General features: G+C 46.5%; 3 protein-coding genes across 3 annotated transcripts; 2 read left to right on the top strand and 1 right to left on the bottom strand.

The window, feature by feature from the left end:
* Nucleotides 1-120: 120 nt before the first annotated feature.
* Nucleotides 121-3,672, top strand: LOC120683656 (beta-glucosidase 32-like). The gene is made up of 13 exons (XM_039965749.1): nucleotides 121-375; nucleotides 712-775; nucleotides 991-1,049; nucleotides 1,134-1,209; nucleotides 1,290-1,361; nucleotides 1,538-1,625; nucleotides 1,754-2,009; nucleotides 2,120-2,235; nucleotides 2,361-2,581; nucleotides 2,732-2,754; nucleotides 2,831-2,924; nucleotides 3,013-3,118; nucleotides 3,216-3,672. Exons 1-13 carry the CDS (start codon nucleotides 190-192, stop codon nucleotides 3,442-3,444), a joined length of 1,590 nt encoding a protein of 529 aa, XP_039821683.1. The 5' UTR covers nucleotides 121-189; the 3' UTR covers nucleotides 3,445-3,672.
* A 988-nt stretch (nucleotides 3,673-4,660) lies between these two features.
* LOC120683648 (beta-glucosidase 31-like) lies at nucleotides 4,661-11,410 on the top strand. The gene is made up of 12 exons (XM_039965740.1): nucleotides 4,661-4,873; nucleotides 8,619-8,682; nucleotides 8,771-8,829; nucleotides 8,921-8,996; nucleotides 9,140-9,211; nucleotides 9,301-9,388; nucleotides 9,489-9,744; nucleotides 9,855-9,970; nucleotides 10,057-10,277; nucleotides 10,360-10,500; nucleotides 10,597-10,699; nucleotides 10,849-11,410. Exons 1-12 carry the CDS (start codon nucleotides 4,748-4,750, stop codon nucleotides 11,063-11,065), a joined length of 1,539 nt encoding a protein of 512 aa, XP_039821674.1. The 5' UTR covers nucleotides 4,661-4,747; the 3' UTR covers nucleotides 11,066-11,410.
* A 3,455-nt stretch (nucleotides 11,411-14,865) lies between these two features.
* On the bottom strand, nucleotides 14,866-18,390 carry LOC120695428 (E3 ubiquitin-protein ligase RFI2-like). Its single transcript, XM_039978682.1, has 3 exons — nucleotides 18,261-18,390; nucleotides 16,093-16,262; nucleotides 14,866-14,931 (listed from the first exon to the last, which is right to left on the bottom strand). Exons 1-3 carry the CDS (start codon nucleotides 18,388-18,390, stop codon nucleotides 14,866-14,868), a joined length of 366 nt encoding a protein of 121 aa, XP_039834616.1.
* Between the last annotated feature and the right edge of the window lie 6,543 nt (nucleotides 18,391-24,933).

The following is a 24,933-nucleotide window of genomic DNA, read 5'->3' as shown; positions in this document are numbered from 1 at the left end:
TGTCCTCATCAGCGAAAGTGAACGACAGCGACGCGGCGGAGAATTAGCAGCGACCAGAGGATCCATGGAATCACGTCAGTGAATAGCACAAGTCCTCACCCACCCTCGCTCGTGGTCACTGGTCACCACTCACCACCACCGCGCGGCGGGAGCAGCCAGCCGGTCGCTTGCTCCCCGCAGAGCAGAGGCATGGCGCCGCCGCTCAGCAGCTTCTCCGTGCTCCGGCGAAGCCGAGCGCACCGGGAGCCGCGGCTGCTCTTCTTCTTGCTCGCCGTCATCGCCGGCGGCGTAGTCGTGCCAAGGAGCGCCTCCGCGATCACCCGGCGCGACTTCCCCGAGGGGTTCGTTTTCGGCGCCGGCTCATCGGCTTTCCAGGTACCGCCGCCGTATGTTCAGACTCCAATTCTGCAAATGTGAAGTCCAGCTCCGTCGAATCAGTGGACGTTCTCGATGCTGTTCTGCTGAATTTGTGATGCGAGGGGGATATTCAGTGGGAAGTTCTGATTTGTGATTTGGCTTACCTATTTTTTTCGACTCGACTAAGACCGTGCCACCAAAACTAACGCATGTTGGACGGATACTCATGCATGATTTGGAGTATTCCAAGAGTTCCTATCATTTTCATGTAGAATGGGTCAAGTAGTCCTATAAAAAAAAACTTTCACTTCCGGTAATTTTGTGCTTGAGAGCTAAATTTTGAGCATACTGTAGGTGGAAGGGGCAGCTGCAGAGGATGGAAGGGCACCCAGCATTTGGGACACCTTCACCCATGAAGGTAAATGATCGATCCAGATGATTTATTTTCTTTACATAACTGCTAATATACTTCGAAGAATTACAGGCTTTGTGCTGGGTGAAGGTACATGATCGATCCAGATGATTTATTTTCTTTACATAACTGCTAATATACTTCGAAGAATTACAGGCTTTGTGCTGTGCTTCAAATCATGCTCGAGCTTGAAGGTTTTGAATTTTGTGTGTAAATGATAGGTTACTCGTACGATGGATCCACTGCAGATGTTTCAGCAGATCAGTATCACCACTACAAGGTTTGTAGCGTGCGTCTGTAGTAAAAAGTTCAGTTATATTGCGATCTTTGATTAACCAAAGTTTCGAGTCTGATTCGATGTCAGGAAGACGTAAAGCTTATGCATCTGATGGGTTTAGATGCGTACAGATTCTCAATTGCTTGGCCCAGGCTTATTCCTGGTAAATACAAACAGAGTAGTAATGTTATTTTCCAAAAAGTGCAGTACTAATATATTCCTTACTGATACCACATTGTGTAGATGGAAGAGGAGAGATCAACCCAAAAGCTTTGGAATACTACAACAATCTCATAGATGAACTGATACTGCACGGTACATTTTTGCTCTTTTATAGCTATGGAATGCCCTGCAACACTTCTGTCGTAAGACTGAAGTACTGACCGCCCAACATTTACTTGCTATTTTGTCGGCTTCTTTTCCTGAAAAAATCAATTTGCTTTTCTGACTGTTCTGACTAATCCGGCTCCATTTCCTGTCATTGTTTGTAGGGATTGAACCTCATGTCACCATCTACCATTTTGATCTTCCTCAGGTCCTTCAAGATGAATACGGTGGACTCCTCAGCCCCAGATTCGTGTAAGGGCAATCTTCAGGCCTCGTTTTCATCAATAAAAAAAAAAACGTTCGCACCTCCTGAAACAAATCTGGCCATCACAAAGTTCAGATCATGGTTGCGCTGAAAATTGCTTTTACATGTGTTGCAGAGAAGATTACACCGCGTTTGCAGAAGCCTGCTTCAAGAACTTCGGGGACAGGGTGAAGCACTGGGTCACCGTCAACGAGCCCAACATAGAGCCCATCGGCGGCTACGACAACGGATCCCAGCCGCCGCGGCGCTGCTCCTATCCCTTCGGCGAGAACTGCACCGGCGGCAACTCGTCGACGGAGCCGTACATCGCCGCGCACCACCTCCTCCTCGCACACGCCTCCGCAGTGTCCCTGTACAGGATCAAGTACGAGGTATCTCTCTTCAGATAGGCTTTTCACTGTCTGAACTCCGACACATCACACCTGCCAAGAATGACTGAACACACGAATGATACCTGAACTTCGAACTGATCGTTATACAGCCAATTCAAGGAGGCCAGGTAGGGATCACTCTGCTGGGCTGGTGGCACGAGCCTGCCACCAACACGTCACAGGATGCAGCTGCTGCGTCGAGGATGAACGACTTTCACATCGGATGGTCCGCCCGTAGCTCTGAAACTCTGTTATCTGATTCTGCTAGCACTGGGCAGCTTGCAGTTCATTGCAGACTTACAGTTACAGCACCACAGAAGAAAATTCACCACCATGTGGAAAGTGAAACAGGTTCATGCACCCGTTGGTGTTCGGGGACTACCCGCCGGTTATGAGGAGCAGGGTGGGCGACCGGCTGCCGCGTCTATCCGCGGAGGAGTCGGCGGCGGTGCGCGGGGCCTTCGACTTCGTCGGCTTCAACCACTACCTCATCCTACGAGTCCGGTCGGCCGGGGAGGAGGAGGATTCCGGACAGAGACCGAGGGACTACTACGTTGATGCGGCCGTCCAGGGTAACGAGCCCTGAACCCCTGTCCGATTCATGCGCACATGTTTGTCTCCGCGGAGCAACGGTTCCCGACTCCCTGTTGGTCCTTAGTCCGACGAAGAGAGTTGCTGCATTGCGTAGCTGAACCGAACCATTTCTTGCTCTCATGATGCAGATCCACTCGAGGCCATCACGGAGGTAGTACATGCCAAGGAGTGGGTGTACAAAAAGTTTCCAGCAGATGCGACACTGACACCGATATTGGCGTGTGCAGGGCCGCATCGAGTCTCCGCCATGGGCGCTGGGGAAGCTGCTGGAGCACCTGAAGGTGAAGTACGGCAACCCTCCCGTCGTCATCCATGAAAATGGTAGGCGCAAGAAAACCTCCCAGTACACATGACTGAATGCGACTGGCTGAACTGTACGGGGTGTTGGCGTTGTTGCACGGTGGTTCAGGGATAGGAGACGCCCCGGACGGCACGGCGGGCGCCATCGAGTACGACGACGAGTTCAGGTCCGAGTTCCTGCAGAGCTACCTGGAGGTGCTCTACCAGTCCATACGGTGCGTGCCAGTTCAGACGTGTTCTTCGTTGCCGCATTCTTTTTTTTTTTCTGAAGAAGAGGGATGTGGGGAGCTAATCGTGGCGCGGTGCGTGCAGGAACGGGTCGGACGCGCGGGGATACTTCGTGTGGTCGTTCCTGGACGTGTTCGAGTTCCTCTTCGCCTACAGGCTGCGCTTCGGGCTGTGTGGGGTGGACATGGCCGCCGCGGCGCGCACGCGGTACGCGCGGAGCTCCGCGCGCTGGTACGCCGGCTTCCTCCGCGGCGGCGAGCTCCGGCCGCCGCCGCCGGCTCTTCCCGCCAGGCGGCCGTACGCCGCTGCGTGAGGAGTCATCGTCGAAGATACTGTGGAAAGGACGACAGGGAGGCCACTCGAGACGGGTCGAGAATAAAAAGATTCGTGTAGCGGCACGCACCACGTCCGATGATGACGTGTCAGGTGCTACCCGCTGGGTTGGAACTGTACTAACTACGCGCGCATGAACCGTCAGCCATTGATGAAGCTGCAAATAAATAATGAAATAAGTAAAAGGTTGATCGAATTTGTTCTTCCTGTTTCCGACTTTGCGTGGATCGAGACTTGAGATCGCGGCGGAGTAGTCACCAGTGAAGTCACGATTTTTGTCGTGGACTACTTGATCCACACGTGTCCTGGTTGAAAAACCAGGCAGCTAGCCGGGCCGGATGCGACGCATTCCCGTGGTGGTACTAGGCCGTAGGCGTAGCGGAGCTGAGCGTGGGAAATTTGTGCTCCGCGTCCGTCTTTGTAGATGCAAAATGGATGAAACGAGCAAAGTCCCGGTCAGAAAAAGGAGAGGCCACGAGCCGGACATGGTTGCCGATCCGAGCTGAGTATCTCCGTCTCTCGAAGAGACCGGGGGCGCCGCGCACGCCCAGTCCCCAACTGCCAGTCGTCCCCTGTGCGTGCACTGCACAGGGACGCGCTGGACGATGACCTCCATGTCCAGGCTATAGCAGGCGCTGGAATTTATTTCATAAAAAAGCAGGCGCTGGAACTGGAAGATTTAGCGGCGGAAATCAGCATGTGGCCGGTAGTAGCCTGAGGGAACGCGTGACGGCAGTCCGCGCCGCGCCGAAGCATCATGTCGCCGGCACAGCACACGGCCACACGGGGCGGGCCCGAGCCGGCCGAACGCATCACGTACGCAAACACCGTGTTCGGCATGTTGGAGCTGAAAGCTGGAGCTGGAGTGGTGTAGGAGAAAAATACTGTTATCTGGCTGGTAACTGGAGGCTGGAGCTGGAGTAGTGTGAGAGAGAAATACTGTAGGCTAGAGCCGAACACGGTGAAAGAGTGGGAGGCCGGAGGGACGGCGACGCCCGGCGTCCCCACGTGCCGCGCCCCGGGCACGGCAGCAGCTCGCGGCTGCCGCCTCTCCTTCCAACGCGGCGGGGCCGTGTCGTCAGAGCGACACGGTGGCCGTCGCGCCTCGGATGTCAGCGACGACGTCCGCACGGGAACTGGACAATTTGCCACCGAGGAGGACGGCCGGCCCGGGGCCCCGGCCGTCGCCGCGTATAAAACCCGTCCGCCCCGCGCGGCCGGCCGAAGAGAGGGACACGAGGCCGGCCGGCGGCGCGCGCTTGGACTTGACTCGGCTGAGCACCATGGGGAAGGCGCTCGGCTGCGCTGCTCTCCTCCTCGTCGTCCTCCTCCTGCCGGACGCGGAGGCGGTCACCCGGGCCGACTTCCCCCCGGGGTTCGTCTTCGGCGTCGGCTCCTCGGCCTACCAGGTACGCTGCGCAGGCCGCAAGCTTCCTGTAGGCCATAGCCTATGATCTATCCGGTCCCCATGGCGGATGTGTGCTAGTGTTAACCGTTTAATCCGTGGCTTGTTAGCCGCCACCCAATCCTGGGATGAGGCTATCCAAGTAGCGATTTCTTAGCCGATTGCTCGGAGAGAGCGCGCGTAGCAAGCGGAATCAATCTGCTCTATACAGTACTCCCTCCATTCCAAATTATAAGACATTCCAACAATTTTGGAGAGTCAAAGTTTTCTATATTTGACCGAATTTATATAATAAAATAATGACATTTATTATATAAACTAAGTACTATTAGATTCTTTATTAGTTATATTTTTATAGTACATCACTTTAATATCATATATTTTTATATTTCTCTCTATAATTTTGGTCAAACTTGATATTACTTTGACTCTTCAAGATTCTTGAGATATCTTATAATTTGGAACGGAGGGAGTAAATACGAAGCAGTGATCTGAGTAGTCACTTATATGAAAGCTCGTTTGCGTCAGAAACAAAACCCCCCAGCACCACTGCACGTAGGGGTGTAATCACCTCCACTCCCCCTCCTATCTTCAATTATTTGTACTACTTCTCCAAAATAAAATCCTATTATTTTTTTAAAAAATATAGTACAAATATTTGAACTAAAAAGAATTTGAGTTGCACCAATTTCAGGGGCGGAGCTGCTCTTTGTTATTGGGGTCCGCCGAGCCCGATGGATTTGTAGAAACTCTATAGAAAACACAGTGCTGCACTGTTCTTCGAAGAGAAAGACCCTGACTCGCAACAGACAAGACCCGGGCGCTATTTTGATCTGGCTTCACCCCTGACCGATTCTGCACCCCTAACTGCACCAGCAAGCTAGGAGGACGGCAAACCCGCTACGATTTCGTTAATACGGGATTGGGTGTTCATGATCATGAGGATCGAGGGGGTTAGTCCGTAGTCGAGGAGGGGTTTTGTTTTGGGTTCGATACGATCTAGCAGCTTTGCTTTCAGGCGTACGTCGATGCCAACGCAACGCATGCCTAAATTCTGCAGATGGTCACATGTTACCATTCTTCTAGCGCAATTGTCCTACCTGATCCGAAACAAAATCTACCCCCGATGGCGGTTTAATTGCAGTTTGTGACATTCTCGTCCCGCACATTTGTCAATTGTTTTTTCTTTAGTGTATACACACACACACACACACACAAGCGTCCATCAAATGCTGTGGTACGCAATGCCGTATCAAAATTACTTCCTCCTATTCAACCACTACCGCACTACGACCAGTCATCCAGTCACTGTCTTCGTTGGAATGTTGCCATGCCCAGTAACCGGTCGGTGCCTCCGTCCGAACTGAAGGAACCTTTCCGATGTCACACAATAACCCAGGGAAAAGCAAACATCATGGAACCTGAAAACCGTGAGGTTACATGGAGAATTGTCCTGGATAGAGCTGGGACTTGGGCCATGCCGGCCCGGCCCGGCCCTCTCGTGCCTCGTGCCATATCGGGTCTAGATTTTTTTAGGCACGATCGGCCAAGCACGGCCCATAGCACGCCGGCACGCCTTCGTGCCGTACCGGCCCAAGCACGGCCTTCCGGATACTTGCAATTGGATTTATATGCATCGATACATGATTTTTTTGAATGAATAATATTTTTTTTCATGATTGCTGTTAATTAGAAAGGAAGATTAACTGTCATAACAGAACAAGGGGCTACATACTGACCGACGGGCTGTTTTCGTGCCGTGCCGGCCCAAACACGGCTCAAAATGCGAGTCGTGCCATACAGACCGTCGTGCTGAGATCCTAGGCACGGCACGGCCCTCGTGTTCGTATCGTGCCGACACGACCCAAAACATTTCGTGTCGTGCTGTGCTTTGGGTCGTACCAAATGATCGTGCCGCGGCCCGCCCAAAAATAGCACGGCCCAAGTCCTTTTTTTTTCTCTTTTTTCTCTTTCCCCCCTGCTTTTTTCTCTTTTCCCCTCTCTCTTGGTTACCATTCATGTGGTGGACCTGGAGTAGGGCTTTGATTTGTGCTCTGACGATTTGTTTTCTGAACTAGTAGGCGAACAACAGATAAACTAGTTTATACCGCCCTTCGTTTTCATCGAGCAAAGCAGCCGGCGGCAGAAAGTCCATTCACTCAATCTCCCATCTGCTCTCTTTTAATTAACAAACTAATCTGATCGCAGCGCTGGCTCCTTGTGAAACAAGAGCCCGTGCTCCTTCTAGATGCGTAGATTCAGTTGCTGCAATCTGACCGGGACATTTGCCTGACTGCTGCTCTCCGTTGGTAGAACCCGTACTCTACTTGTCCCTTGTCATCTAGCACGTCAGTGCCTCGGAGGTCACCACGTTCCCACCAGAGGTCCAGAGCCGTGCTCCCACGAGGCCATAAGAAACAATGGGCACAGGCCACAGCTGTCGGTGCTTACCGCCCTTTCACAGGGCAAGAGTTTTACCGAGAAGTGCAATCCAACCAAAGCTATACTCCCTCCGTCTCATAAAGACTGCGATTCTAAATTTTTCAGACATATTAGTGGTGGCGTGAAAAGACTCTCATGCCCTCAATTGTTTGCCACATATAGTTAGTTTTGACATGCAATTCAAATCTAACCACTTAATTAGGTAGGTAATTGAGATCCAATCTCTAGAATTGCACTATTTGTGGAATTTTTTTCAAGCTCAAAATTGCACTTTTCATGAGACGGAGGAAGTAGATGGCCAGAAAAGCGGCATGGTCCAACATGGCACTAACCCGATTGGGCTAGACACCATGAGGTACGGTTCTGTGCTGCCGCCGCGGGCCAGGCATGACATGAAGGGTGCGTGGTCGTGCCGTGCCGGCACAAATGGCATGGTCGGCCCGCACCTATCATGCCGCCTCCTGTTCATCACGAGCACGCGCCGCCACTGTCGGCCGCCGTCCGCGCTCGCCGGTTGATCACACGCACGCCGGGCATTGCTCACCGGCCGTCCCCTGCCCGCGGCCCCCGCGCGTCGGTCGATGCTCGCCGGCCGTTCCCTGCTTGTGGCCCTGTGCGCGCTGGCCGCTGCCCCTCTGCCGGCGGGGAAAGTGAAGGGGTGGGGAACAGGCTTAACATGCGAGAGAAAGAGAGAGTGGCAGTCCGGTGGAGTGGAGGGAGGGGGAGATGGGGATTAGGTTTGAGTGGGGAAGTTTATGGGCCACTAACGGACCAAATCGTGCCAGGCACAAAATCGTGTTGTATTTGGACCGGCACAGTTTGTGCTGAGGTTGCGGCCCAAGCACGGCCCGACTCATTGTGCCATTAGGCTGGGCCGTGCTAGTGTCGTATTTTTTTAGTGTTGGGCCTCATTGTCGTCCATTGGACACGGCCCATTTAGCCATCTATAACCAGGGCTAGAGTTTACGGCTCTCACTTCTCACCAGTCACTATTTTGGGTTAAATAAAGATTTTTAAACTATGGTATTGTTCTGGGGAAAAACTATTTTGGGTTAAATAACCAGTCACCATGCTTTTACTAGTATGGTATTGTTCTGGGGAAAAACTATCAATTTTCTAACAGTAGAGTATATGTAAGTGTCCTGGTTGGACGAGTAGTTGGAGTGAGTACAGCAAAAATCACTTGTCAACTCCTACAAAATATCTAATTACCTATTTTTATTTCACCTAAAGAACTAGTTTATGTTTACTGAGCTGGTCACCTGATCTAGTTTATGTTTACTGTACTGGTCGCCTGATTAGTGCAGGTTGAAGGTGCAGTTGCAGAGGATGGAAGGAAGCCTAGCATCTGGGACACATTCACGCATGGAGGTTAGTTTTATCTTTGGTGGTCAGTGATTCGAATCTATCATGTACTTTGGCTTCTTAATTCTAACAAGATCTTGCTGAAATTTCACAGGCTATTCTATTAACAATGCGACAGGCGATGTAACTGCAGACCAGTACCACAAGTACAAGGTAAGTTGTCAAGCAAAGTGCTTCCATAACAATTTTTCAGATGGAAAAACCTCAGAACTAACAGACATGGGTTTTTTACGTTTGACGACAGGAAGATGTAAAGCTTTTGCATGAGATGGGTGTCGATGCATACAGGATGTCAATTGCCTGGCCTCGACTTATTCCTGGTAAGGCCTGCCTTACATACAGGATCAATAAAGCCACTCAACTGCTACATATATTAGAAAGTTTGTTTCAGAAATTTTGGCCTATTTGTTTCCTTTGTGTGATGCCTTTTTCAAAAGTTTGTTCCATTGTAACCCCCACTTAGATGGTCGAGGAGCTGTCAATCCGAAGGGACTGGAGTACTACAACAATCTAATAGATGAACTCCTTAGTTACGGTATTTATCTTCGATAATTTTACCAATCTGATCTATTTCTAAAATAACTAATCGTGCAATATATGATGCAATTTTCACTGTTTATGTAGGAATACAACCTCATGTAACGATCTATCATTTCGATCTTCCTCAGGCTCTTCAAGATGAGTACAACGGACTGCTTAGTCCTAGATTCATGTACTGTCTCATTGCCTCCTACTTACTCTTAACCTTACTGCAGCCACACCTATGAGAGATGAGGTAACATTAGCTTTCGGGTTATGTCACTTTGGTGCAGAGAGGACTTCACAGCGTATGCAGATGTGTGCTTTAAGAACTTTGGCGACAGAGTGAAGTACTGGAGCACTGTCAATGAGCCTAACATTGAACCAATTGGCGGATACGACCAAGGAATCAACCCGCCACGGCGATGCTCATACCCATTTGGCTTAGCTTGTGAGGAAGGCAACTCCACCACAGAGCCATACATAGTAGCACACCACCTTCTGCTTGCACATGCCTCGGCAGTGTCCCTATATAGAGAGAAGTACCAGGTTTGAGCTATTGCCATGTCCTTTTATAGCAGAACTGCCATTATTTTAGGATGAAGCATTTTTGCAGACATGATGTTTTGTTTTGTTTTGTTTTGTTCCTCTCTGTTCAGGCTGAGCAAGGAGGACGAATTGGGCTAACTTTGCTTGGTTGGTGGTATGAGCCTGCAACGGAAACTCCTGATGACATAGCAGCAGCTGCAAGGATGAATGACTTCCACATTGGATGGTTAGGTTCTCTCTGAATCTCAACTCTCATGCAAACAACTATATTGTGTCACAACATGCAGACAGGTGTTCATAATCATAATACAGGTTCATGCATCCTATGGTGTATGGAGACTACCCTCCTGTGATGAGGAAGAATGTAGGGTCCAGGCTACCGTCCTTCACCGATGAAGAGAGGAAAAGAGTGATGGGGTCTTTTGATTTTGTCGGATTTAACCACTACATTGTTGTCTACGTGAAAGCTGATCTTAGCCGACTGGATCAGAAACTGAGAGATTACATGTTTGATGCGGCTGTGGCATACGACAGTAAGAATCTTAGGACCTTTATTTTTATTATCATGCTTCAGAATACAATGAGAAGAATGCATAGCCTAGTTCATTTTTACAGTGCCAGTCCTGAAGTCAAATAACCAGTTCCCGTTCGGGCTGACGAACGATTTTATGACGTCGACCCCCTGGGCTCTGAACAAAATGCTGAAGCATCTCCAAGTGAAATACAAGAACCCTGCCGTGATGATCCATGAAAATGGTAACTTGGGCACAGTGATACCTTGAAACACTTTTCTATGAAATGCGTAATGTTTCATGGCATGTACTCATATGTTACACTCATCCTGGCCACCAGGAGCAGCCAGCCAGCCGGACCCATCTGGCGCCAACACTTACGACGACGAGTTCAGGTCACAGTTCTTGCAGGATTACATTGAAGCCACACTTCATTCCATCAGGTACTGATACAGCAGTATCATTCAATTGTGCAACTGACGGTCATGAAGCAAGCCTTCTGAAAGACTGAAACTGATATGATAGAGCATGAAACTATCTGAAATCGATGCCGAATTTGCTCTGAAATCTCATCGCTCTCTTTTGCGCACAGGAACGGATCAAACGTGCAGGGTTACTTCGTGTGGTCATTCCTGGACGTGTTCGAGTACCTATTCGGCTACCGCCTCGGGTTCGGTGTCTACGGTGTCGACTTCAACTCGACGGAAAGGACAAGGTATCAGAGGCACTCGGCGAAGTGGTACTCCAGCTTCCTCCGGGGTGGCGAGCTCAGGCCGGTGGCTCTGCCCGACGGAGCTTACTCCCAGTGATCAGCACACTCTAGTGACAGGGGAGTTACTATTGATGAGCACCCTCTAGGTGGAAAGAATTTAGTACGTGTAAGCACGGTGTAGTTGGGTGGCATACAGTCCTTTTATATGTTGGACAAATGCGGGATGAATTGAATAATTTGATCTTTATTTGAGTACTGTCGACATTTTTTAGGGTTTTAGGATGGCAGGGCGACATGGTTTGGTGCATGTTTGATGTTTCCCTGCGTGATGCACACAAAAAAGGGGATGCATGCATTGTGTTGCTGTAAGAAACTACAGATTTCCCTGCTTGTTTTGCATATGGACTTAAATTTAAATGACTGATACAAAGATTTGGATTTTGATCTATATTGTGGCATTTTGCATTGCATATTTGCATACCTCCTTTCATACAGATGATTGTCACAAGTAGAAGGGGAGCCCGTCGCCCCGCGCTCCGCCTGTCACCGGGGCCAAGTCGCTGGAGCTGCCGCGCGCCCGTCGTGCCCAGCTACTGGAAGGGAAGAATTAGGAAGATACAAGTGGAGAGAGAATACAAATGATGCAAGGAAAGAGATAAGAATAGAGAATAAAGATGAAAGGAAATAGATATAGCTCGAGGATGAATGGAACATGCGTTTTTAGGGGTAGGCCGTGCCATCACCCGCCCCTTAAAATGCTACTTCTAGGGGTGTGTGTTCCCGCTTGCTTTGTAGGAGCGGGGGTTATTTTTGATCTGCCCCTATAAAGAAGACAGGATGTTCCTACAAATTGTTTTTTTGGTAATAAAAGTTGACCGTAGCATCACCCTTTTTCTACCCTATGATAGGAAGTTCGAGTGGCTTATCGTACCGGTTTGGCCACAATCACTGATCACATTCGATGTGGACTATACCCTTCACATGCACCAAACCATAGCGTCAACTATTCTCATGTAAACATGTCCAAACAAAGCAGCATTTCTTTGGCATAGAGATGATTCAACATCAACAACACCATTGCCTAAAAAAATGAGGTTGGAAGGAGTGACAAGCCACAACATATTTTTATGGAGTTTAAAGTCTTGAGCCCATGGCCTCAGCGACCACAAATCCACAAACAACAGACCTTACAAGTTACAACACTACACGGTACCCCCCGCAGCACCATTGATGCATTGATCAAGAGTTTTAGCAGTCTGAGGTAATATTGGGAGCAACCGGAACGATCTATCATGACTCTAAACCAGCACGGTATCCATACAGTACTTGCACATTCAACAGCGAACAGGGTGCCAGATAAAACAACACCAACAACTACAAGTTACATAGAGTACATAAGATATGATAACAGCCTGATGCTGAACCTGCAGTTCTTTTTCAACTTCTGGCTGAACAGTCATCACAGAAATGGATGCCTCCTGCCGGGAGGTGGATAACCGTTCCTTGAGGAAGAAGGTGGATGACCATTCTCTGAGGGAAATCCTAGCGGCAGCTCTGAGGTTGATCTTCTACTAAATCCTTGATTATATTGAGAATTGCTGAGAGTGCCCCGCTCCGCACTTGGTCTCCACTGGGTATCCCAACCCAAGGGGTACGGGTACCGTTGATCAGCACGTCTAGAGGCATTCTCCCGACTGGGAATGTTATTGTTTTGCACATTTGCAGCCCTAGCACGAGAAATGTTGCGAGGCTCCCTATCCTCCCCTGTGTATGATGATGCAATGGAAGATGCGATTGAGAACGTTGATGATGCAATGGAAGATGTGATTGAGAAAGCCCTCAGCTGGTTCCATCTGCCGGTTGGAGGGTATGGACAGCTTGGTGTGGAGGGAGGGACTGTCTGCTGAACAACATGACCTCCCAGACCATTACCATGGCCTCCAGATGTAACAGCTGGTGATGGCCTTAATGGTGCAACAGAACTGCTCCCGCTTTGAGGTGTGGACCTGCATTGGACGTACGCACTTACAACTTAGCAAGAAAACTGGTTTGATAGAGAAGACACTTAATGGTTAATGTCAGCATAGGTCACCACAACATACTAGACTTGTACTATCTTTCCTCTAAATCAGTGTGATTATCTAGTTAGGATTAGGACTGATAACCAACAAACTGAGCAAAATTTAAGCTCTACATATTGATAAATGCCTATTAATACCTTGCAGGTTTTTCTAGCATAGCTATGTGCAAAAGTATTACAAATATTAAGAACACCATGATAGCTGACATATCTAGAAACATGCAACTAAATTTAAAGTTTATCATAGAAGCAAATACTTAATAGGGAAAAGTCTGTTTTTCAACTCTGAACTATCACGCTAGTCCGATTTTGGCCATTGAACTACGAAACCGGACATCCTACACCTCCAACTAATGAAACCGTTTGAAAAACAACCCTGGCTCAGCCAAAAGCGGACTTGCTACAGTAAAATTTCCGAATTTCTGGAATTTCACACCTCTCTCAATTAAATAATAAAGAAAGTATAGTTAATATTGTCTAAAAATCATGATATTTTTTTGGGAGTTAGATCAAAAGACAAGGAATCTATTTTGGCTAGATGTGCTACAATAGACAAAAAGGAATTTGAATTATAAAATTTTAAAAATAGGTAGAATTCAAAATTCCTTGAATTTTTAGGTCAACTAAACCTATGATAAAAATGCATTAAAAATATGATAATTCATAATTTTTTATTTAGTTTAGTTAGGTACTTTTTATTGGCCCAAGTTCTATAGAAAATTCATAAATTAAAATTTGAGGAATCAAATTTGATTTAAATTTGAGCATTGCGAAGGAATTCAAAAACTTTCATAAAAACTTGGGCCAATAAAAAATACCTTATTAAACTAAATAAAAAATTATGAATTATCATATTTTTATTTCATTTTTATCAAAGGTTTAGCTAATCCAAAACTTCAAGAAATTTTGAATTCTACCCATTTTTAAAATTTTATAATTCAAATTTCATTATGTTTAATGTATTACATCTAGCCAAAATAAATTCCTTGTCTTTTTATCTACCTCCCAAAAAAATATCATGATTTTTAGACAATATTAACTATGCTTTCTTTCTTATTTAATTGAGAGAGGTGTGAAATTCCAGAAATTCGAAAATGTTACTGTAGCAAACCGCCCTCGAAACAGCTTGCTACAGTGCTCGAGGGGGTGATTCGGACGGTTTTGCCAGTTCGAGGGCCTAGGTTACCCGGTTTCGTAGTTGGAGGTTAAAAAACGGACTTCTTGACTAGTTCGAGGTTGTAAAATAGACTTATCCCTACTTAATATAATGATGGAACAGGTAATGGGAGTGCATACCCTGTGGAATGTCGCTGATTGCTACCATCATATCTTGGTACCTCAAACCCAAATGGGGTTGTGGGATGACTGACAAAATCGAGCAGTGGAACAATACCTAGGTAGGGCTCCTCATCTATCACAGTGATTCTTGACTCAGTTCCATAAAAAATTTGAATATTGCTCAAATCGGCAGTTGGATAACCTTCCACGCCAGTTGTTTGATGATAAAATGGCATTGGTTCAGAATTTGAGCCATCTTCAACCGTGCAGTTTTCATACAAGAGAAAGAATATAAAAAATATTATAATAATAAAAAAAGATTTGATTAGTCAAGGGATTACTAATACACTTACAGGAAATTGGTTCTAGCTCATCATCGTCCCTACAAAGAGAAAGATATACCATTTCAGAATCCAATGACTTCAAACATAAATTCTTTGAAGCTGAATAATATGTGTACGTAAATGTGATACTTGGATGAAACATTAATGTAAGAAATTATTCTAGAAATTATGTGTACAAAGGTACAGAAGAAATCCTTACAGAAACACAGACTGAAGCACAGAATCCAGTGGTGTGGACCCATCAATGCTAGATGACTGCGCCTAAATCAAATGAGGGAAGATAAGTTAGAACATATAATCAGATAACAAGTGAAACTAAGCTAAATGCTGATTTAAAAGTCTAAAGTTGTGAAATTGTATTTTTGCTAACTGTGTAATAAGACCAATATATAGAAGATATGCGCCCATAAAAACATAAGGAAAATTAAACATATTTGCCATTTCGACATAAACACCCATTCAAATCTTCATTTTAACCCAGCCTACAAATGTTGCTACAGTAGCACACTATAGTTGACAGGAGTGAATGTATGCGTTTGACTTGCACTTGCCAAACAAAAAGATGATGTGCAAAACTGTTTTACACAGCTACTATGATATTCACTCCCAAACTATGTAGCAGTGGCCTAAATTATAGTAGACCGGTGCTTCCCATTTAGGTAATGGCAGGGGTAGCTGCAGGGTGGAAGTCAAACTTTGCAGGGAAAATATTCATTATATTCAGAAGCTAATTTGAGAAAAATAAATAAATTGGTAGATAAATTTTGCTGTGTCATAGACAAGAATTAATTATAAGGTAATCACTTACAAGTTCAGAGAGAAGCACAATGGATTCCCCAATAGCACGCGCTCTATCAACTGTTAGGAGATCAACAGTAGGTTGCTGCGACTAAACCAGTGAGGGAACATATGTTAAAACCATAGAATCATATAACAGAAATTATGCTAGATGCTGATTTTAACAAATCTAAAATTGTGGAAACCATATTTTTGTTAACTATGTACTCCATGCATGCCCTTTCCCATAATTTAAGAATGGGATTTGTATGATGACTTGAATAATAGTCGATATGGGGTTCATAAAAATATAAGGAAAAATTAAACAGATTTGCCTATTCGACATAGACACCGTGCCCCATCTATATCTTCAATATTAACCCAGGTCTACAAAATGGCACTACTGAAGCATGCATGAGTTTGACAGAGTGAATGTATTTTACACAATAATTATGAACTTCATTCCCAAATTTTGAATAGCAGTGGCCTATAAATGACTATACTGATACTTTCCCATTTAGTATGGCAGGGCGGAAAGTCAAACCTTCCGGGAAAATAACATTCATTATATTCACAGGCTAATCTAAGGAGAATAAATTGACATCTCTATCATAGACAAGAATTAATTATCAAGCATTAACTTACAAGGTCAATGAGAACTTCATGTGTTTCACTGGGCACTCCGTTACCAAAACCAGAATTAGAGTCAGTAGATGGCGGGATTGTATTTGCACTCAGCCAGTTGCCTTCCTCAATATTCCGACAATTTGGGCATTGCATTGTTCCTTTTGCATTAAATAATGATCCAATGCAGTCTAGTAAACAGAAAGATAGGTTCACATTAGATCAGCAAAACTAAATGCAACCAAAGCTCGCATTTGAGCGAGAAGTATGTCTCTCTGTTTTATTTGTGCACAAGTGAAATTTGCATGCAGGTTGATGAATTTGTGTTGTGCAAAGTATTGCAAAGACACTTGCTACAGCCTACAACTACAACAAATCCATATTATCATATCATATTTCATACTAAGACATAACTCGTTCTTAAGTTTTCATCTCTCATTTTGAGATATCTATGTGAAATTGAATAATGTATACAATGCTAGGTAACTCGTTCTTAAGTTTTCATCTCTCATTTTGAGATATCTATGTGAATTGAATAATGTATACAATGCTAGGTACTAGTAAAAGTGAATAGAAGTTAGCGTCCGGTCTTAAATAAGATTGTAGACAAGAATTCTATTATATTTTCATGCATACATTAGATACCAATCATGGCACATATCTATCTATGCTTTATATAAGGAAATATAGTCCTAGGGGCAAAGTCGGAAAAGATCCTTGAGCGGGCCTACATAGTAGCACCAGCGTATTATGACGGACATGTCTGTACTCTGTAGGTGCAAAACTTCCAATTCTTTTCAAGCTTCTCCAAAGTGGGCTCCATAGAGTATAAAAAATACCTCAAGTAGCTCTTATCTCTCCTCTCGTCTATTATTCGATCTCTCACTAAGCTTCAAACTAACACTTCCCTCAAAGGGTCCCACCACCCACTTTGGCTTCACATTTTGGCTTCACACCCTCGCACTCCAGCATTTAGTCAAGGTGCCAGCCGTTTCTCTCACATCATCACATCTCCTTGGAACGCACGCTAGAGCTTCCCTAAGAGCAAGTTTAATGAATCTGCCGGCTGCAAGACAGGGTGATCTGGCACACGGTATGGCGGACCTAGCAACATTAAATGCATAGCAGCACTTCTCAGCCAATAACAGGGGTGGTAGCGCCTCTCAGCCGGCTTCAGGCGAGCGCACTGCAAGACGCCCGCTCCATTCTCTCTCCTTTTTTTTTCTCTCAGGTCTACGTAGACATCCGCCTGCTTACAATCAGTTATTAAACTTGCTCTAACCCTAATCCTTCTCTTCACTTGTCAGCTGCTCCCCCCCTCATCTTTTCACTAGCATGCATGGCGCTTTTGCCCCAACTTCATCTCCCGCCGAGCTCCTCCTTCTCTGCCTCCACCATCGCACCAACTAGCTCTGGCAGCAGGCATGACCACTCCAACGCTAATATGGTGAAGCATGACGCCTCTGTCATCGGCTCCGCTTAATCGCAATCCACCACCACTGCGGATAGCAGCTACCCCACACCTCTGTTCTGCACACATACAGCATCTATTGGCAGGCCGGTGACCGCCCGGCCCCGGGCCTCCGATCCCCCTTCGGCAGGCAGCCCCCGAATCCCAACCCTCACAACCCCAAACCCTAACCTGAATCTAACACTAACATAGCCGCCGCTGGAGATGAAGCGACTTGCTGTAAATAGTCTCCCGCTGGTAAGTATGAAAATTCAATGGATCCAAAAATCTGTCGCCAGATGTGTAGCACAATTCTTCAAAAAAAAAGAAGAAAGCTAGCTCTCCGATCCGTAGAAGCTTTACCGAAAGTATGAACTAAACATCAGCCGTAGGTAGCTTAAGAAGTTCAGGATTGTGAGATCCGATCGAGAATCATCCAACCTAAAACCATCTCGCGCGCTAACACTAGGCAGCAGTGCCCAGAGAGCGAGATCTGACCCACGATGGTAGCAATCGGCACCCGTAGCTACTACAGCTAGGGTTGCCCCCCATGAACCCCCAAACCCACCCACGATCGACTGCGGAGAGTTTCCCCGGCCGCTCGAGCTCAAACTTCAGCTGAAGTACGGACCCATCGACCCCCAAAAAAAGCTCGCGAGGATCAGATCAGGAGGTCGAACAGGGCGCGAGAAGTGTGAGAGGGAGGGAAAGAGAGATCGAGAAAGGGCGCCTGACGGACCTAGGTGGAACTTGTGGCCGCACTGGAGCAGCGCGATGGACCTCACGCCGGGGGACGGCGCCGCCGGCACCGGGTCCAGGCAGATCGAGCACAGCTCCGCCTCCGGCGACGCCGGGGCGTCCAGGTCCATCGCCACTGCCATAGCCCCCCGCTGGCTGTCCCGACCTGACGACGACGATTCGGGCACGCGCGCCGCGCTTCCCTTCTAGCAGCTAGCGCGGTGTGGAGGTCTCAGTGACCTAAGTAGGAAGACGGGGGTACGCGGTTTGCTTGCATGGGCTCGACTACCCAGTACGGTAGTACCCAGTAGCCAGTGATGATTAGGCCCATTTGCATGTAAGCGAAGGGGCCCACAATTACCGCGGACTCAATTTTATAATATGAAAACAAATTAAGATGGGCCTAATTGCGCACCTGGCAGAACGTCGAACGGTCGGCGCGCGAGCCCCCAACTGCGACGCGGTGTTGGACGAACCAACTCCACGGCTGCGTGTCCGCCGCCACGCCTACCTCGCACGCAAACGGCCGGACCTGCTCCTCTCCCGCCGCGCGCACTGCATGCCGGTGCCGCTAGCGCGGCGGCCAGAGATGCGGCGGCGCGCGGCTAGTCTTTTGCATGCAGCCTGTCTCGATCCCCGTTTCCAGCAGTGAACGAACTTTCTCCACTCGGGGCGCTAGCTCTGGCGCCTCTGCTACTTCTGCGACGCTTTCCGGCTCTTCCTCCGATCCGAGAATCAACACGACGTAGGTGTAATGCACGCAACGCGCCTGAACGTTTTCGCCATCACGATTTGGAAGAGCTGAAATAGTTGCGGGACTAGGAGGCCACACAAAGCAAGGAAGAAAGTCCGAAAAACACCACAGCACTCTATCTAACGTACAGGGTCAATATCGATCGACGGAATATAATTAAAGAGGTTTGTTACAAAAACATGTTTATGATCTATATATATTTGCAGAGCATCTCCAAAAGACTAGGTAAATCCCACTTGCTAAATTCACATTTAGCTAGCCGTTTAGCTAGTTGTTTAACTTTTCAAAGGGTGGAGAAACCAACAGGCAAGGCAAATTTGGCTCTTCGTATACCTCTCCTTTGGATTTTTCTTTTTTCACGCAGCTCCATCCTAACCCCTTCTTTTTGTTCTCTGCACGTGGGGCCGAGCCAAGGCAACAAGCCAACCGGCGGTGTCCGGCCGACGGCTTCTGTGGGACCGGCACCACCATGAAGAGGAGACCGCGAAATTGGTGGGGGGTCGTGGGTGAGCGGCGGAGCTAGGGGTGCGAGGTCACTAGGGCCCACGCAGGCCTAGGCGAGCTCTTGGGAGGTCATGGATGTCGTCGCAAAGCTCCCGTCGGAGGGAATTGGTTGTAGGCCCCACACCATGGTGGAATTTGATGGCGATGGCGGCATGAGCTCAAGCTCCAGTCATGGCTTCCGGGGAGGACAACAACTCGACGCGGCTTCCGATGAGGTTGGCGATGGCGCGGGCGGGCCCAGGAGGCATAGGCGGGAGTGCACGAACGGGCCTAGGAGGGCGGATGGCGAGACGCTCTGCCTCGGCATCGTTGCTGAGAGAGCTGCGCCAGATGCCGAGTTGGATACCGAGCGAACCGATATACCGAGTCTATTGGATTGACCTTTTGGCTGGTATACCGAGCGAGATATGGATACAAAGTGGTTTACCTTCTCCCTTGGAGTTGCTCTTAGTTGTGTAAAAAAATCAATATTGCCGACTTAGAGTGTGACTTACCATCTTTTAGAAGACCCCGTTTGTTATGGATCACACAAAAAAAAATTCAATATAAGGACTATTAGCTTTTTCAAACATTAGCGGTGTGTACATTTATCAAAATGCTTGCACAACTCGCCATAATATAAAAATGGGGAATAAGAGGCCCAAAACTTGGCAGCTAAAGGACTACGTTTCAAGTTTGTCATCCCCATAAGGCACTTTGCTGCAAATATCCCCTAGCTATGTCGTAGAAACCACGGTAGTGTGCATTTGCTTAAGCAATTTACCATGTTTTCATAAATTGGGAGCCGTCGCATAATGCAAGCACTTTGATACGTTTGACTCGACGTCGACTAGCTTGCTATGAAGTGTCTACATCAGTGAAAAGGGGTTGACTCGAAGAATGCTGTCCATATAGTGGAGTGATTTTTGCTACAATGATACTAAGTAGGGTGTGAATATTTGCACTACCAAAATGACCAATGTATATGCGAATGGCAGTTCCAATGGCATGATATGCGTGCTCAAGCGGTCATCTATTCATCTATGTATAGCAATTCGTAGTGATATATAACCTGCTACCAAGAACTAAGCAAGTTACGTGTATATTGATCATTGTTTTGGATCCACCACCAGCCCAGTGCTGATTCAAGTGGACCAGGCCAGCTTACCCAGTTAATAAGATCCTTCTAAATAGTTGAATAGTAACTATCCAATTAGTGATTCAGCCCAGTTAATGTTAATTGGCTAACTTAAGTGAATCCAAACAAGCCCACGTGACCAAAGGTAAAAAAAAAGTTTACTTTTCATCCCTCACACTACTGGAAACAGGAATTTTCCTGTGTACCAAAACCCGTCAGGGAAATATAGAAAAACCGTCGCAAAAGTTTGATTTTCGTCTCTCAACTACAAAACCGAGTGTAGAGTCTCCCCAAACTATCAAAACTGTTTGTTATATCTCCCTCAACGGTTTTACAAGTGTCTTCCCAACTATCAATACCGTTTGTTTTACATCCCTCAACGGTTTTACAAGTGGTTTTACATTCTTTTTTCATAGTTTTTTCTCCTTTCTCTCTTTTTTCACTCAATTGAGATAGCAAACGTGGTTCAAAACTTATAAAAATTGGCATACTGGTAGAAGAGAGTACAAAGAACCCAATTTTGCGGATTTTTGAAGTTCAAACTCAAAGAAATTTGAAACTAAAAATTTTAAAGAAAGAAAAAAACTTCAAACTTCATTGATTTTTAAAGACATCAAGATGACCTATCTTTGATAAAATTTGAACTGCCTGACACATTTTATTTTGACGAAATTCTCTAATGAGTAATTTGAATGACACTCATTAGAGAATTTTTGTGAGTATAGGTTCTATAGCAAATTTGAAATTTATTACGAAGGATCGAATTTGAGCCAAATTTTATCTTTTTCTTTAATTTTCACATAATTTAAAATCTACTCAAGAATTTGCATATTCTTGAGTAGATTTTAAATTATGTGAAATACATAAAAGGAATCAAATTTGGCTCAGATTTGACCCTTCATAAGAGACTTAGAATTTTGTTAGAGAGCCTATATACACAAAAATTCCCTGATGATGCGCCTCTAATATACAGTTTAAATCAAAGGTGGAGCTCATCTTGATGCTTTTAAAAATTCAATGAATTTTGATTTATCTCTTTATCTAAAATTTTGAATTTCAATTTTTTGAATTCCAACTTTAAAAAGTTTTGAAATTGGATTTTTTGTACTCTTCTCTACCGCTATGCTAATTTTCATGATTTTTGATCCACGTTTGCTACCTCAATTGAGTGAGAAAAGAGATAAGAAACAAAAATTAATGAAAAAAATGCAAAACCGCTTGTGAAACCATCGAGGGATGTAAAGTAAATGGTTTTGATAGTTGAGGGAGACAAGATATCCGATTTTATAGTTGATGGACGAAAACCAGGCTTTTATGATTTTATAGTTGGGAAGGGAAAGTAGATTTTTTTTCAAAGGAAATCATCACAAGGGTTACTTGGGCTCGACTGGCAAGTGATTTAGGCCCACAAACGGCATGGCCCAATCGAAAAAACTTAAGCACGGTGGACAGGCGGCCCAACTACTCGGAAGTTCAAGGATCCGACTCCCGTGAAACTCGGGAGCAGTAAACAAGCAAGCCGAAATATCATTTTCCCACGAAATGGAACAGTAATGGCCGCCGCCCTCCTCGACGCCGTTTGGAGTTCCGGCTCCTCGATCCCGCTGCAGACGATGGGTTTACGAGAGAGAGAGAGAGAGAGAGAGAGAGAGAGAGAGAGAGAGAGAGAGAACACTCAGCAGCATCCTCTCGGCTCAGAAGCCTCAAATCCAATTCCCCGGAAGCAAGCCGTGCACACGTACCGGACGGCAATGGCGGGGTGGTCGTTGAAGTACTGCTCCGGGGGACCTCATCAACCGCGCTGCCGACCGCCTCCTGGCCACCGACGACCTCGACTACTACATGGACTTCCGCGCCGTCTGCTGCAGCTGGTGCTCCTCCACCGCCGACCCCAGGGGCAGCCCGCGTGACCCGCGCTTCCTGCCGCGCCAGTGGGCCATGCTCGACGAGGTCCACCAGACCGACGCGCGCCTCTTCGTCAACGTCGCCACCGGCCGCTTCGTCCGCAGGGACCTGCCGCTGGTCCGCAGGTACTTCGTCATCGCCGGCGCCGCCGGCGGCTCGGTGGTGCTCGCCGAGAGAGGCTTTCCGCACGCCGCGCGCCTCCTCAACCCTTTCACGGGCTCCTTGCTCCGCTTCGAGGAGCCTGCGCCGTCACATAGCATGGTCGCTGCTCATGTCGTCGGCTCTTCGCCGCCGACGCTCATCCTCGTCTCTGAGCCTGACGAATCCGGTGGTTCGATCGCCGTTGCTGATCCAGACAGCGAAAGTTTCATGGAGCCCAAGGGCGAACGCTTCATTTTTCCTGCAACCAAGATGGCCCTCCGAGGCGGCATCTACGCTGCCGTTCATGAGGGTGGATCGTTGCGGTCGCTTCTTGTTCCTGCGGCCAACAAGATCCTTGACGTGGCATCTAAGCCGATCAGGGACTGTTTTCCTGGACCGGAAGCACTAGAGAAGAACCGCTGCTTCTTTGTGGAATCTGCAAGAGAAATGCTGTTGGTCTTCAAGATGCCTCGTCGCATCGAAGTCTTCAAGTTCGACGCCAGGAGCGATACGCTCGAACCAGTGAAGGATTTGGGCAGCCGTGCCCTCTTCGTGGGGGATTGCAGGTGCCTGGCTGTCGATGCTGAAAAGTTCCCTTCTGTTGAAGCCAACTGCATCTACTACGTCGACGTCGTCGAGGACGAACTATTGTTCAAGATCGGAGTCTACAGCCTCAAGGATTTGATAGAAGTGTGGGCCGGTGAAGCCATAGACTCCTTCAATCCGATTACACTTTCCCCGGAGGTTTCTCCACCTTTCACGGTCGTTCAGCTCCTCTGCAATTACACCTTTGTCCCGGTATCTGAACTTCATCAGTCGGTGAAGATATCTGCTGCCCTGTCTGCTCTGGATCCGGATCTTGTTGCTCGTTGCATGGAGGAATTTCTTGCCTATGATCCCGAATCAGAATATGATTGAGACGTCGTTCAGCCTTGTTGAGGTACGGACCATTAGAGTGCTGTTGATTATTCATATATGATGTGCGTGTTCTGAATTTAAAAGGCAAACTATATGTCTGTTTACTTTCAGACTTTCAGTTAGCTGTGGTACTATGTTTGCATTTTACAGACTACTAGGGGTTGAAATGTTGCCTCTGCTTTCTCATTAAATAATATTTCTGTGTTTTTTTAATACGCAGAATAGTTGTGTATATCGTTAGGTTAAGAATAGAGAAATGAAGTAGCACACCCAACACAACACCTTTTGAAAGTTACATATGCACGACGAATAAAAGCAATCAAACAAAAGCTCAACTAGCAAAGTACTAAACTTGCCCTGCGCTTAAACTTCCTAATTTGCCAAGGGGGGACAGATTACAGACAGGGATGGCCGAGTGTCAGGTCTATTTGACTGGAGTTATAGGCTGTGTTTAGATCCTTGGAAAACGGGTAGAAAAGGTCACATCGGACACTGTAGCACACTGTATCACTTTTCGTTTGTTTGTGGTAAATATTGTCCTACCATGACCTAATTAGGCTCAAAAGATTCGTCTCGCAACGTACATCAAAACTATGCAATTAGTTTTTTTATTTACCTACATTTAGTACTCCATGCATGGGTCATTTGCTATATTTAATGTTTCGATGTGATTTCGATGTGATGGAAAGTTTGGAGGAGTTTGGGGATCTAAACACACCCATAATAGGATTACATATTGATGCGGCCTAAATCATTAATATCTTATTGTACTCTCCTGCTACACAAGTACATTTCATTTCTTATTTGGCCGTGTGCTTTACTGCTTATCTTTTTTTTTGAGATTTGCTTTACTGCTTATCTAGTATATAGATGTGCCGTTTATGTTGTTCAAGCATCAACTTGGTTGTGCCTTTCTGCTTTACTTTTGCTACAATATCATTGTACTGGCTTCAAGTGGTTTTATACACAAGATGCTTGGTTTGTGCAGTTGTGCCATAGAACATATAGAAAAATTTGGCAAACTGTTGTGGCCACAACAAAACTTGTCCTTGTTTTTCTTTACAAAAAAAAGCTTGACCTAAGGTTGTGGCTCTAATATCTAGAAATCATAGATAGTTCCACCATTGTCTGCAATAAATAAACTCCGTAGTCCTGTCCCTACCCCAAAGGCAGGTTTTCCACACCAGCTATGCTTAGAACCTTCTGCCATTTGGTGATGCATCATTGAGAACACAATAATTTAAATAATCATACCTTTTTCATTAAGTTTTCTTTAATTATATTCTTATCCCAGTTTCCATTCGACTGTGAGCCAATGAGCATGCACAATTGTTC

The sequence above is a fragment of the Panicum virgatum genome, chromosome 2K, assembly GCF_016808335.1.
Source record: "Panicum virgatum strain AP13 chromosome 2K, P.virgatum_v5, whole genome shotgun sequence".
In the NCBI taxonomy this organism is placed as follows: Eukaryota; Viridiplantae; Streptophyta; class Magnoliopsida; order Poales; family Poaceae; genus Panicum; species Panicum virgatum.
This window is presented reverse-complemented; position numbering and strand designations above follow the sequence as displayed.

Coding starts and splice junctions, on each gene's coding strand:
- LOC120683656 (XM_039965749.1), top strand. CDS start 190: ATGGCGCCGCCGCTCAGCAGCTTCTCCGTGCTCCGGCGAAGCCGAGCG. Junction 1,050..1,133: donor ATCAGTATCACCACTACAAG/GTTTGTAGCGTG, acceptor ATTCGATGTCAG/GAAGACGTAAAGCTTATGCA. Junction 2,236..2,360: donor AACGACTTTCACATCGGATG/GTCCGCCCGTAG, acceptor AAAGTGAAACAG/GTTCATGCACCCGTTGGTGT.
- LOC120683648 (XM_039965740.1), top strand. CDS start 4,748: ATGGGGAAGGCGCTCGGCTGCGCTGCTCTCCTCCTCGTCGTCCTCCTC. Junction 8,830..8,920: donor ACCAGTACCACAAGTACAAG/GTAAGTTGTCAA, acceptor GTTTGACGACAG/GAAGATGTAAAGCTTTTGCA. Junction 9,745..9,854: donor TATATAGAGAGAAGTACCAG/GTTTGAGCTATT, acceptor CTCTCTGTTCAG/GCTGAGCAAGGAGGACGAAT.
- LOC120695428 (XM_039978682.1), bottom strand. CDS start 18,390: ATGGACCTGGACGCCCCGGCGTCGCCGGAGGCGGAGCTGTGCTCGATC. Junction 16,263..18,260: donor CGGCCACAAGTTCCACCTAG/GTCCGTCAGGCG, acceptor TCTGTTTACTAG/ACTGCATTGGATCATTATTT. Junction 14,932..16,092: donor ATGAAGTTCTCATTGACCTT/GTAAGTTAATGC, acceptor CATTTGATTTAG/GCGCAGTCATCTAGCATTGA.